At 36.9% G+C, this 13,849-nt stretch overlaps 1 protein-coding gene across 1 annotated transcript in view; it reads right to left on the minus strand.

Moving 5' to 3' along the window:
• The window catches only part of NOL10 (nucleolar protein 10), a 53,362-nt gene that overhangs the window by 33,594 nt on the left and 5,919 nt on the right, over positions 1-13,849 (minus strand). The window contains exons 6-12 of the mRNA XM_064448038.1: positions 11,617-11,753; positions 10,815-10,880; positions 9,315-9,375; positions 8,716-8,801; positions 8,279-8,357; positions 6,927-7,076; positions 4,569-4,635 (exon numbers count right to left, since the gene is read on the minus strand). Coding sequence (XP_064304108.1) covers positions 4,569-4,635; positions 6,927-7,076; positions 8,279-8,357; positions 8,716-8,801; positions 9,315-9,375; positions 10,815-10,880; positions 11,617-11,753 — 646 coding nt within the window. The remainder of the gene's footprint in view (positions 1-4,568; positions 4,636-6,926; positions 7,077-8,278; positions 8,358-8,715; positions 8,802-9,314; positions 9,376-10,814; positions 10,881-11,616; positions 11,754-13,849) is intronic.

A 13,849-nucleotide genomic window follows, 5' to 3' on the forward strand; every position in this document is an offset into this window, starting at 1 on the left:
ATGAATATACCTAAGAAACACCATGAATAAGGGTTGCAAATACTTGGAATATAAAAAAAACTACTGTAGAAATATTAAAATCCATGGAAAATCTCCAACTGCCACAAGACTCCATTTAAGTTCTAAATGAAAAATACTCTCAATTTCCTTCTACATAAGAGAATAATAAGGACATTTGGCATATACTTTTACATTTATCTCCATTTTGGCTTTCCGACGTAGCTGATCGCCAGGTAATACAAGAGATGGAATATGAAGAAGAAAAGAACAATCAAGTTAGATAACAGTCTGATCTAAAAGTACGGTAACATATGCCACTAAGACTATGAATAATTGGGTCAATTACTACACGCCCAGAGGGTAGAAATATAATTTACACCCAACTAGAGGAACGCAATTAACATGGGTGGAGTAATCCTTCCTACCTAATCCTTTCATTAAAAATACATACTGCAGCTGGACTTAAAATGTCAGGAAAAAAGGGGGCTTGCTTTCTTGGCAAAGCAAGGAATTTGTGACAGCTTAGTCAGCAAACTGAGGCTAAAGACCATGCCTGCGAAAGTTTGCAGGCAATTTAAGGAAAAAGCAAGAATTTATAGTATATATTCATACACACAGGAAATGTACTATAGGTATATACTATAATATATAGATTACATGCTTCCTTAGCATATCAGCATGCTCACTACTATTTCAGGAGACAAAGTGTTTCTCCACTGACTTGAGTATGAATCACTAGAGATAAAAGGGTAGAAATTAATTCTGCAGGTGCTTCAAAGATGACAGTAAAGGAAAAACCTCCTCTTTGAGAGTCTTCCACCAATAATTAAAGGAGGGAAAAACAGACTTTGGAACAGTATATGGGCGTATACTACTGGGGAAATAAAAGAATAAAAAAAAAGAAACAACTCTGTGAAAGAGAAGTCTACTCCACGCATTTTCATTGTTTCAGCTTGCTAGTTTTAACCAATTTTTATGGGAAGAGAGACCACACCCTAACAAACTGCACAGCAGCCTAGTCTGATATAAAAACGGAAATGAATGAGAACTTTTTTCAGAGAAAAGGTTTTAATAAGACCATGTTTGGAGTGGTCTACAATGCAGTATCATCAGTTTAAAGGCATGAAAACACAACTATGAAGTGGTAGAAAATGGGAGAAGCAGCTTTAGAAAAAGCAAATTTTTTACTTTAAAAAAATGTAAAATAATTGAAACAAATGAAGCACATTTCTATACACTAAAGATGCTGGTAAGTTTCATTTATATTGTACAACTTAACTGAAGCTGTGTCAACGCTACTTAGTGAGTGGTAAACCTTTTTTCCCCAGCCCCATTCTGTACACGTGTGATCACAGAAAAGAGAATCATAATTAGTTTAAGAGATCCACTAAAGTTTGTCATGTGGTTTGGTCAAAGATACAAAAGGGTTTGCTTCCCCTGAAAGGTAGTATTACTAAAGCTGGTTGGTAAAATAATTTAATTAAAAAACAAACAAACACCATCAACTACAACAGAACTCCCACAAAACCACTGAAAAAGAATACTTCATATTATACTGATCCACTGTTTACCATAAATATTTCAGAATCTTTTATGTCACAATGTAGTTTCACTTTTCCAAATTTTTTTTTTCATTTTTATAATTGTGACAATGCAGTGTTAAAATTATTTCATTACTGCACATGCAGCAGACATTTTGATGTAAAGCAGGGCTGCAACTAATACAAAGTATCAGCAACCTTCTATGGTTTTAAACCAAAACTTGATTATTAAAACTATTGTAATTAAATTATACATATAAAATGGAAAAGTAATATATCTAGACATACTAGACGACAATTTTCCCCAAACAAGAGCGTTCTCAATGTAGATTCAATGACTTCTGGTTCAGGACGTTTCTGAAATTGTTCTCTTCAATTTGAAACAAAATATGTAAGGGTATGAAACAAATTCTGAGTTTTGTCCCACATCAGTGAAATAAAATATGAAAGCATTTCCTTCCATGTAATGATGAACTGCAAAGCTGTTTGAAGCGAATATAAGAGCATATGGGTGAGATTAGGATATCGGCTTCTGACCAGCTGCATCACACAAACTGTTAGAGCACAAGCTCAGGAAATATCTCTTGGGCTTCCAGTGTCATGCTGGCTTCATGAACATCCAGGGGTGCTCTGAGAATGCTGGGGCACCAGTCAGAGCACTGAGCCATAGCCATACTGGTGCTTAAATTATATTATATTTCCAGCTCTCCACAACTCCAAGTTCCTATCACTGAAAGTATTTAATTATTTTCAGATGTTCAAACATAATTAATTATTCTTTAAACTCTGAATGAGCATGAGGTGGTGCTAAGCATCTTAAATTCTGCAACACCAGTATTTATGACAAACATGCAATGCACCACCTCTTACCTTAAGCCTCTTAATTTTCACTGCAACATGTTCCAGTTTTTCCCGTCTTCCATATGGTTATATAATACAACCTAGCTTTTATCCCACAACAGCTCTTACCAAAAGACATCAACCTGCTCCCCTAACAGACATGGTTGATGAAAGAACAATAAGAAAAGCAGAACCGACTTAAGGGGGAGATGCAGGACACAGGACTGGAATGCAGAGTCTAGATTACAGACACATGAACGTGTCCAATAAGCAACTTTAGGAAGATATGTGCATTCAATTCTTTGTGCTACAAAATTCTTCCTGCAGAGTCTAATGAAAATCCTTTCTGCAAAAGCACTGAGGCATGTCTACATACCACAGAGGCTACAGAGCGTCCAAAGTTTGGTAATGTCTATCCTTGTAGATATTTGAACTTGACTGGTTATGACCTGAGCAACCTAATCAGACTTTGAAGTTGGATCTAACTCCAAGTTTGGTCCTGCTTTGAGTAGGAAATATATGACCCTCGGATGTCCCTTCCAACCTAAATTATGCCAAGATTCTACGTTGTCAAATAACTCATTTCTGTTTCACTCCCTGTCATGAGCACTTCACTATCAATGCTGCATGGATGTTAATTCACTCCTGGGTTCTCTTTTGGATGAAATCAGTAAGCTCAAAGGTGAAACCTGGACGAAATGCTACAGATAATTCACGCCAATGACCTCTCACAGTAGCCACTATGGATGAGAAAAGACCAGGTTTACCTACTTCCATGTGCACAGTCCACACTTTTACCACACAGTTTTTCCTCAAACATCCCAAAAAGAACTCATACATACAACCAGGGCACATGAGATGTACCCTCAGCACCATGCCATGAACGCCCTGTTTTGGTAGGCTTCAATTCTTTGCTTACATTATTTCTGGCACTTTGATCTGGGAAAAACAGATATAAGGCCACAAATAAAAATGGTATTGATGCCTTTTTGAGGGCTCAGAAAAATCTAGCCCAATTCCTAAGTAGTGAAACACCAGTCTGTTTCAGAGGGGACTAAACCTGAGGAGCATGGAAGCAAGTTAATATTTTCATCAGCAATATCCTGCAGACCATTACAGTTTTGCTGCTGCATAAGGTCAAAAATGCCAACCATCTCAGTAGGGATCAGTATTTAAGCGCTTTTCTTAGGGAAAAAAAAAGGAAGACATTTTTAACTGAAGTTGGCAGAAAAGTCAAGATAAGTTTTAACTTGTTAGAAATCTCAAACTCGCTTATCTACAATCTTGAATTTGAGCTGCTAGTATGAATCAAAGTCCAAGTCGCTCTGTCTTCACTGCTATCTCTCTCTAAAATGAGGATAATAGCAGTTTGCAATATAGGCATTCTCTGGATCAAGAATTTTGTCCTGGGCCATCCTAGTGGCCCTAATTTTTATTTCATCTTTTTTAATACTGCTTGCTAAAAAGGAAGCAGGTGTCACATACCAGTTAAGAACCAAGCAACTAGATCAAGCAGGAAAAATTAAGGCCAGTTGCAATCTGAGGTACAACCAAAGCACATGTGCACATACAAGCACCATTTTGTAAAATATTTTTACTCCTAAAGTAGGATCTGAAAGCTCTGGTTAAAAGCGACGCTCAGTTTTGACCTCTGAACGTAACATTATGAGACACAGCAAATCTGAAAACAGTCACAAAAAGTATGCAAATCTGTGGTCTTAGGAATCTACACTTAAAATCAAAGTATTCAGCCTCAGGGAGGGCACAATAGTGCTATATCTAAAACAAAGAAATATCAAATAGTTGTAAACACTTGTAAAAATTCATAAAGTTGCTGTAAAAACATTTTTTCCTAACTCTAGAAAGCAAGCTCTAACTCATCTGGGACTTAGCTGAGACAAAAGACCAAAATTCCTATTCTTATGAAATTAAACACTTCAGGTATTTGAATAGGCAAAAGAAGTCAATCACTCAATAGACAGCACAGCATCTCCTCACTGCGAACAGATTCTGATTTAATACAGATGCAGAGGAAACAATGACACTAACTGACAAGTAACCATTTTTTCCTAGCTCTGTTATGAGGAAAGTGGACCTAATTCGTTATCACCTAAACAGAAAAAAAGACCACAGCTTGGGTTAACAAGCTTTCCCTTTTGAACTAAGACATTAATATTTCTAACACACCTGAATTGGGATACAGGCAGACATCATTGATATCATGTTCTGGCTCCATTGAAGTAAATATCTTCCCCTGAAATTGTAGGAAGAAAATATATTATAAAGAATTCCAAAGAATATAATTAAATTCAGTAAATCTAAACATTAAGAATAGCCACTATAGAAGCTAAGAAATATGATGGAATAAAGATGAAACATATTTTGTGGAACAATAAAAAGTTATTAAAGTACCTGAACATAACACAAGGAACTCAGTATTGTATTTTGTCTCTGATCTCTTACAAGGAAGCATAGCCTACTGGTTATTGACGACACAGCAGCGTACAGTGGCACATTTCTCAGCTCACACTTGTGTGTTGAAAATATTTGTGTCAGAACTGCTTTATTTTATTTTATGCAAAAGGGGGGGGGTGAGGTCCATAAACTCCTGGCACATTGCCACCGTAACCCTCCTTTTGTTCAAGTCTGAATGTAGTAGTTTTAAATCATTTTACTTTGGTAAATATCTTTAGGTGAAATAATGGATTGGGAGTGGAATTTGATTTCGGAGCTTGGTTCTTCCATCTTGCTCATGTCTACATAAAATGAAATATAGCTCAGCACTTTATCTGTACTTTATAAACTCAGTATTAAAGAGGTCTAAATATAAAAGTAGCAAAAGCATCCAGTAGTATCTAGCTTAGATCAGAATTGAAGTTATGAAGATTATTTAAGAAAAAGGTAAAAGCAGGAAACAATATTCTCAAAAAAAAGTAAGAATTGGAACAGAGTCTGAAAAACCCAGACAAAATACAGGTGCTCTTATAAGCCAACACACAAGACAGCCAGTAAAGGAAGATTCTCTAAGAACTGGGCCACATAATCTGAAGCATGAGTGTACATGCCTACACAGTTCTAAACGAGGGAGCAAATTTTGATCCTATTCCTCTTTTTTCTCTCCCTGCAGCAATCCCACCTACCTTTCTGGGCCCTTCCTTCCCCTCCCAGTTACATGCTGTTACCCCACCCACCTCTGGTCTCTCCCCGATGATTAATAAGAGTCCTCCCCCACCCCGGTCTTAGCAGACAAAAGCCTCATGCTCCCCACCCCAAGGCACGTCTCAGCATGGGGCTATTCTGGTATCAAAGCCATATGCTCTCCACCCCACAGTCTGCCTCTGCAGTTGGTTCCCAGCCAGAGATAGTCAGGAACCAACATCTGGGAGAGGTGGAGCCAGCTGGAACATACGCTAGGAAAGAGTCCAAACCTATCTTTGCCTTCCAGCAGTAACAAACCCTCCCTTTTCCCACTGCAGAGGCCACCTGACAAACTTTACAGTATTTCATTCTCAATGAGGGAAATATATATACCTAGGAAAAATGGAGAGAGGCCACTGCAGATGTTTTAAATAATAACCAATAATTTATTTGCTCTTTTAAACAATAAAAAGTAACTGCAGAGGAGCTTAGAAAGAAAATGCTTGCGATCACAGGAAAAATAAGAGGCTGTTGAAAGTTCATGAAGAAGCACAACAATAGAGAAATGACTGCCTGAAATAATTAGAAAAAAGTGCCCCTAAACTACTGTAACTGCTCTTGATATGTTTCATTACAAAGCTAGAAAAGCATAGATGGAGCATGTTTTTTAGAAGAAATACAATGAATAAAGAGAGCCCCTCAAACCAAACCAAGCTACAGTAGTGTTACTATGAATCTATGGGGTAACGTTTTGCGCAAGCTGCATTGGCAGAAAGGTAAGGAAAAGAATAGCATAATATAATGAAAGTAAGTCTTATGAAACTTAGAGATTTCAACTTAGAGGTGCAAAATGCTGGGATAGAGATGCTGCCTAGTGCAACATAATCCATTAATATGGCACAGTACACATTGTTATTTGGATCTAGGCATAGTATCTGCTTCAATATCCAAATAGGTTTCTGTGAAAATAAGCAGTGCCTGATTTTAATAGGTCATAAACTAACTGATCTACCTTTGAAGTTAGCCCTTCTTTGAGCAGGGAATTGCCATGACCATATTTTCTCTGATGAAAATCATAACTGGATGTGTTCAAGCACACTGTGAGAAGAAATACACAAACCAGGGCAATGGCTAAGATACTACTTTTCACGTTTAAATCTTTCTACTGAAAGAAGCATCTTCAGCAGACATGTACAAACAGCTGAAAAATACCTAGGACTATATCTCTATACCTGACAGGCTGTTGAATACTTTCCCAGATGTTGGTCTGTTTAATCAGACAGGACAAAATTAGGACACATTAAAACCCAACTTCCTACACTGACTTTCAGCTTTATTATTCAAGCTGCATGAAAAAAAGAAAATTAAAATTAAAAAATCTGAATGCAGCAACATAAAAACACTTACCGTATCTTTGTTCCACATTTTTATGATTCGAGAATCTGCAGAGATAATTAAATCCAACTGACGCTGAAACTGAATCGACTTAATAGGCAGGCCATAGTGGTGATCTTTGACTATTAATGGATTACTAGATCGGAGATCATATAGTAGAACCTTGAAGAATACGAGACAGATTAAACTTACAACATTGTAAGATCAAGAGGAGGTCACACACACCAGATCTTCACTAAAGATTTAACGGAACTTGGGATTTTTCAAAGACACCGACAGGATTTACATAGAAGAAATAATTTTCAGTTCTGAAAACAGCTTATTAAGTAAGCCCAGTTTATTCTGACAATGTATTTTAACCTCAGAATGCCTCAGTCTAGAAAAATTAAGAGAAAATTTAAGAGCTCACCATCCTTCTAAAGTCCTTTTAATTTCTATTGAAAAAATGAACCATTTTCAAGGCCCTTAGTATTTCTTAATTACTAATGTTTCACTTTCAGATTCTTGTACTGTTCTTACAAGACTTAAATTTTCAGGCTCCCTTCCCCATTCAGCGAGTATCACTTTCTCACAGTGAAACACCACAGAATGTAATTTTTTATTTTAAGTAAAGTAGAGAGCACAGACCCTGTCTTCCAGTTTCCTATGGTACTTAAGACAGACCTACGTCTTTCACACACAAAGTGTGACTACCAATAATTTTGGGGAAAAAAATATTATCAATTTGTTTAATAAAAAAATATATTCTCCAATAATGTTAGTATACACATCAGGCAAGTTTTATCACAAACACAACTCTTACATATGTCTCTGCTCTTGAAGAAACTACTGTTTTCCAAACCCACCAAAATAATGATGAAGGCATGAAAAAAAACCCCATACTCCACTTTACAAATATGATGGTAACAATGAATAAATGAATCTAAATAATCCTTTATAGAAAGATAAGACAGTAAAAACAATATTTGAAAGACAATCACTTCTGCTTCATTAGCCACCACCAAGATAAGGGACAGCATATATGGTGCACTGATAGTACTGGTAAGAGTCTCAAAAAGCAGCAACTTCCCCACATACTTGACTCTTAAGTCATAAGAAAACTGCAGAATTTGAAGTTATACAGTAAGTAGGTTGTGATGATTTTAAGTGGTCCCTACAGTATTCTGAAGGGCAAGACCATTTGACAAAACTGATTTGCAGTTTAAGAATGACTATTACTACTCTATACATGTAATTTACGCTCTTATACTTTTATTAATATATATTTACATTACAATAAGTCCACTGATTATATCATAGACCTGGACTGGCAATTGCAAGAACAGGATCTCCTAAGAACTGTTGTAGATGAAGTTAAAGTCTACCTGCCCAGTAGATGTTCCAACAGCCATATTCAAAGCCCCGTCAAATTTCAGTGCTGAAATGGATGGTAAACCATCTATCCTGCAGAGGACAATGTTAGAGTTAGACATTCTTTCAATAAAGGCTGCAAATAATTTTTTCAATGTTAAAAATAGCTGAGACAATTAGTTGTCAATTAATTTACAGATATCACCCAGGAATACTACTTCAAAATGCTGTACTGTTTACATTCACAACTTGTGGTTGTATAGAAAAATAGCCGCTACTACTCGGATCAATAACTAAGGGACTCCTCTATGACTAAGAAAACCCTTCATTCACACTAGCAATTAGGAGAGAAGACCATGGTGGGTCATTTTAATGAAAAGTAGGATTTTCATTCTAGAAGCAAAACTTCTGAAAAATCAGAACACACTTTGAAAAGGTAGCCTTTACTCACTCTGTGTCTGCTGTCACGCTGCTTAAAGCACAGTCCAAAAGCCCAACACGATTTCTAGTTCTAGGATCCCAGCATTCCACTTTACCCTAAATGATTTAGAAAATACGTTTCAAGCTTATGCAACAGATGTCTGGTATTCTAAAAATATTTAAATAAAATTATGAATTATTTAACCTATGAATAATTGACATTAATTGTTCTCATAATGGCAGGCAAGCTCCTCACATTCCATTTATGCTTTTTTAAAAATGCGATCCGAATGAAAATAATTAACACTAAAATTCCAAAGATTAATAGGGTACACATGCTACCTAATTTCTACAGATGGCTATACTGTAAAGCAATATAGCATTATCTTCTCTCCCATCTGCAAAAGCTCAAGCATCTCAGCAACCAAGGCAGCTCAGAAATTGTATCTGCACTATGCTTTAAGAAGTCATCTCGTTCAACACATCTGTACTGAAAACAGCAAGTGATCAAAACAGAAGAGATCAAATTAATTAGGGTCCTGCCATGATTTCTTCTTATCCTCATGCAAACTAATATAAAAAAAGAAAAAACACTACTGCCCTTTTTATAAAAGGAATGCAAACATTTACCTCAGCCGTCCCCATAGCAAACAAGAAGTGTACAGGATTTATGTCACAGACATTACTCTCTCTAAAACAGAAAAAGGAGCAAGTTTAATGACCTCAGAATAATTTAACACATGAACAACTAAAAAGATTTCTATAATCATGTACACTGTTGCTCAGCCAGGAAAAGCAAAATCTGGAGGGAAGGACAGATGGCCACCTAATAGCATCTTCATATACTTAAGAGCTTACCAAGGATTTGGAGCCAGAGATAGTGCTGAGTATTTGAAACAGGTAAGGTTCCAACTGGATGTAAGGACAGTATTTTTATACCATGCAGATAATTAAGCACTGGAACAGACTGCCCATGGAGGCTGTGGAATTTCCATCCTTGGAGTTTTCAAGACCCCCTGGGAAAATTAATCTGAATTCAGTGTGACCATGCCTTGAGCAGGAGGCTGAGGCCTGAGGTTCTTTCCAACCTGAATGATCCTGTGCTTGCTTCTCCACCCACACTCACCACCTACCACCAAGCCTTTCTTTATCACTCTGCTCCACTATATTCTTAAACAACTCAATTATGTCAAAAGGTGTTCCTGACTACTTATGTTCTGAAGCTCACATCTCCAACATATTCTGATGAACAGCCTGTCTTCTTCTCCCTCCCTCAAGTTTCTCAACAGGGCACCCAGGAGTCCTGTATTTCTCCAGGAATTCTTCCAAAGTACAAGTATTTCTCTTTACACCGCTCATCCTGGCACCTTCCAACTTCTTCCATTCAAAGCCTTCCACCTCTAATTCTATAACTCATGCAATTCTCCTACCCTCACAACCTGCTCAGAACTTCAAGTCTCATCTCCCTAGTTCAGATTTTATACAAGGCGCTTAACATTCCCACTCCAGTATTTTCCTGGGTTTTTTTTGCTTCTGCTCAGTTTCTGTAATTATGCCTGCCCAAATATTCCTCCATCCATTAAACTATCCTACTCACTGAACACCAGCTGTTGTCCACCAACTAGCCGCTTTATCTAGTCAAGTCTGTTCTTCTCATCTGCCTCTCCCCACATAAAAGAAGCCCAGCTCCTGCTCTGGTAGGGTTTTCAAAAGAATTAGACTCACACCAGAGAAAAAAATTCTCTTTGGGCTACTCCAAAAGCAAAAGGACAAAGGCATGCCTGGGAAAGTACATACCCTGTGGGTAGATCTCTATATGGTGGCTAAATTGAGCAATAATGGCAAACTTTTAATGAAATGCTCTTAAGATCAAGTTATAGAATACCTACTACAATTCTATATTAAGTAATTTTAAAATGTCCACAAAAGAAATGTCAATTAAAACATAAAAACTAGAACAAAGAATTACAGAACATAAAATAAAATGAGGCTCAGAGTCAGCATATGTTCCTTTTCAACTCTACAACGCGTCTGGGCAGTATTCAGAGACAGTACTGGTGGTGAGCATGCTAGTAGTTTGCTTCCACCTGGTGGAAAGAAGGCAGGCATCATGCACTACAGATAACTTACGATGCGTCAGTTTGCAGGGAGTTGAGAAACCGTCCTTGTTCCAGATTTAGCCTGTATACTTCAGAACTACAAAGGAAAAATCCAAAATTACTCTTTTATGAATACTGAAAATACTGTTATAAGTTAGGAGGGGTTATAAAGATTCTTGCTGACAGCCTAATTTTGTCAGATATACAATTTTCAGCCTTAGCATTCTAAAACATAATTCACATCTATCCTTCAGTGTTAAAAGTACTGGGCAGGTTCACCAAAGATATCTGTTACACTGCAATATCCTACGAATTACTTTTTTCCAGGGAAAAGATGCATTAAGTCCTTTTTTAAGATCTTTTGATTTCCTATGATTTCTGTTACATCTTGAATTACTACTTATTTTGTTTGAAACCCTAAAGAACTCATTTTATTTTTACTATGTCTTCTCACAAATTCAATTATTTTATGTGATTTGACTCACACTTTAACAGCAACAACACGCCAATGAGGAGAGAAAAAGTTATTTAATTTTCCTTACTTAGCTACTAATTACTTCGTAAAACACTACACTGAATTGCAATTTTTATAAAAAAATTTGCAAATACATGATGTACCTGGTTTAAGAGTCAAAGAAAAAAAGCCTTAAAACAGTACAGGAAACTGAATTAATCTTAGTCATCCCACATTTTCCACCCTTCACAAACCGTCTCCATTATTAATTTGGAAGGAATTGCCATTTCTAATTTTTAACTTTTCTGGTATTTTAATATTAATTTTATTATTGGAAAACATTTCTAACAAAAATGAAGCAAAATAATCCACTTAATACCTTGCTCCTACAAAATACAGGTCACACGATGGATAGTGATAAGAGAAATCTCTACCAAATTTTGGTATTCTTGTCCTGTAGTAATGGCCGTGTTGCGAATGAAACTCCACAAATCTGCCACACTGCAAGAAGACAATCTGAAAATAAAATAGAAATAAATGAAACATACAGAACAAGACAACAATCTCCTCAACTTGTCTTACTGCACAAACTCCAGTGATTTTTTTCAAGCTCACATAGGTTTATCACACCCATTTAAACAATTTCTACTAAAACAGAATCAACTCGCATATCATCATTCTCACTAACCACAGCAAAACGCTTTATTAATAAAGATTAAATAAATATTCACAATACCCAGAAGTGACTCTGCAACCAGGAACAGAGTAGTCATCTCAGTGTTATGGTGCACAAAAATTGATCTGTACTTCTTTCAGACACCAGAGTTAATAATTTCTTCCAGGTACAATGCCATGCAGACACCAATATGGTCACTGGCACTAAGCACATGTACTATACATCCTGATGCATGGCAGCGTTCCAGTGACACCAACAAACTTTGTGCATTTTTTTGTTGTTTGCCAACTGAATGGGCACATTGCTTCTTTCTGAAACTTTGACAAACATCTCAGTCCTGGAAGAGCCCACAGGGAGGCATTACTAGAAGGCTAGACCTATACCAGCAAACAAAATAGGCCAGAACCTGCCCCTATAGTCCAGATGGCAGGTTAACATGGCACAACTCGTATCCGTATGAAAGAATTCTCCCCACTCCAAACAGACACAGTATCATCCACTCCATCCATTACACTCATGCTGTACCTCAAACCCTGCCCAGGCACTGCATGACGGAGGAACAGTTGGCCTGGCCCAAAGTCATGCCGTGATGCATGCAAACATTAAATGATATGGATAATCACAGGCTAACTCTTGACTCTAAGCCTCATCACTATTTAGCTTAGATTAGAAAAAGTGCTAGTTTATTTTAGAATATGTATAGTCCATACATCTAGAATCAGTAGATAACGAAGATTTCAAATTTCCTACTGCTGGACTACATTGCTAGCAATGCAAATAAGAATGAGAGCTCTGGAAAGGTGAGGTACAAAAGTTATTTTGAATCTGTCATCTTATTTCCATATCTGTATATTCTTCCCTTACGAGACATGGAGAAAGTACAGACCTGGGCTAATACTTTAGATCTATTTATCATTAAGCGCCCCCTTTATTTATGCTTTTCCTGATATCAGCAACCCCAGTGTTTGAACTTTCATTCACGGACTTGCTCATCTTGGTACAAGACCGAGTATCACCTTTCAGAAGCATAACTACGATTTCACACGAGATTACAGATGCAGCTGTGCAACTGATGTTATACAATGATGTTTTTCATATACATCCAATCAATCCTTGGTGTGCCTAGTGCCTTTATGCTTTTAAATGGATGTTTACAACATGCAAAGCTCTTTACTTATCTGTTTGAAACAATGCCCAGATCAAACCTTTTCTTTATCATCATTGCAAAAGAAATGTCTGCATCTTCATGCAATACAGAAGCTAAATAAACTTGGGGAAGAACACAAAATTAAACCATGTTTAATTTAAAAATATCAGTAGCACATTCTCTTAGTTTGCTACCAGTAAACCATCAAAAACCTATTACAGGGAAGAGAGAAAATGCAGTTTGCTTTCCATGACAAAAATGAATTTTCTTCTCACCCACTCTACTTCCAAAAAGATTTTAGAAAGGTTTTGATAGTTGCCAAAAGCAACCAAGTATTCTGCTAATGACTGCCTTACCTCTAATAATTTTCCATTTTAATATAAATTTCTACAATATTGGACTTGAAGATATTTGTGTCCTCTTCCATTAGCAGTGCATACAACTCACTGTAAATCATGTTTGTCTTTCCTTCATACTAAATTAATTTTGGTCACTACAACCTCAGGGTAGCAAACACATAGCCACCAGTACGTGGCAAGAAAACTAAGTGGAAATATGTGTCCTTTTGCAAACGGCTGGGGGAAAAAAGATATCGCTGTCTCCTAAGTCTAAAACTTAGTCCGAGTCTAAAACTTTTAAGTCTAAAACTTCGGAGAGCACAGAAGTGTGACTGGCCTTGTGGATACCAGCATGACTGAAAGCCAACAGCATGCTCTCACTGTGACAATGCAAATAAGCCTCAAAAGGCAACCTTACAAGGACAGCAGGAGCAGACTAGAGAAAAGCTAT

The sequence above is a fragment of the Phalacrocorax carbo genome, chromosome 3 (genome assembly GCF_963921805.1).
Source record: "Phalacrocorax carbo chromosome 3, bPhaCar2.1, whole genome shotgun sequence".
In the NCBI taxonomy this organism is placed as follows: Eukaryota; Metazoa; Chordata; class Aves; order Suliformes; family Phalacrocoracidae; genus Phalacrocorax; species Phalacrocorax carbo.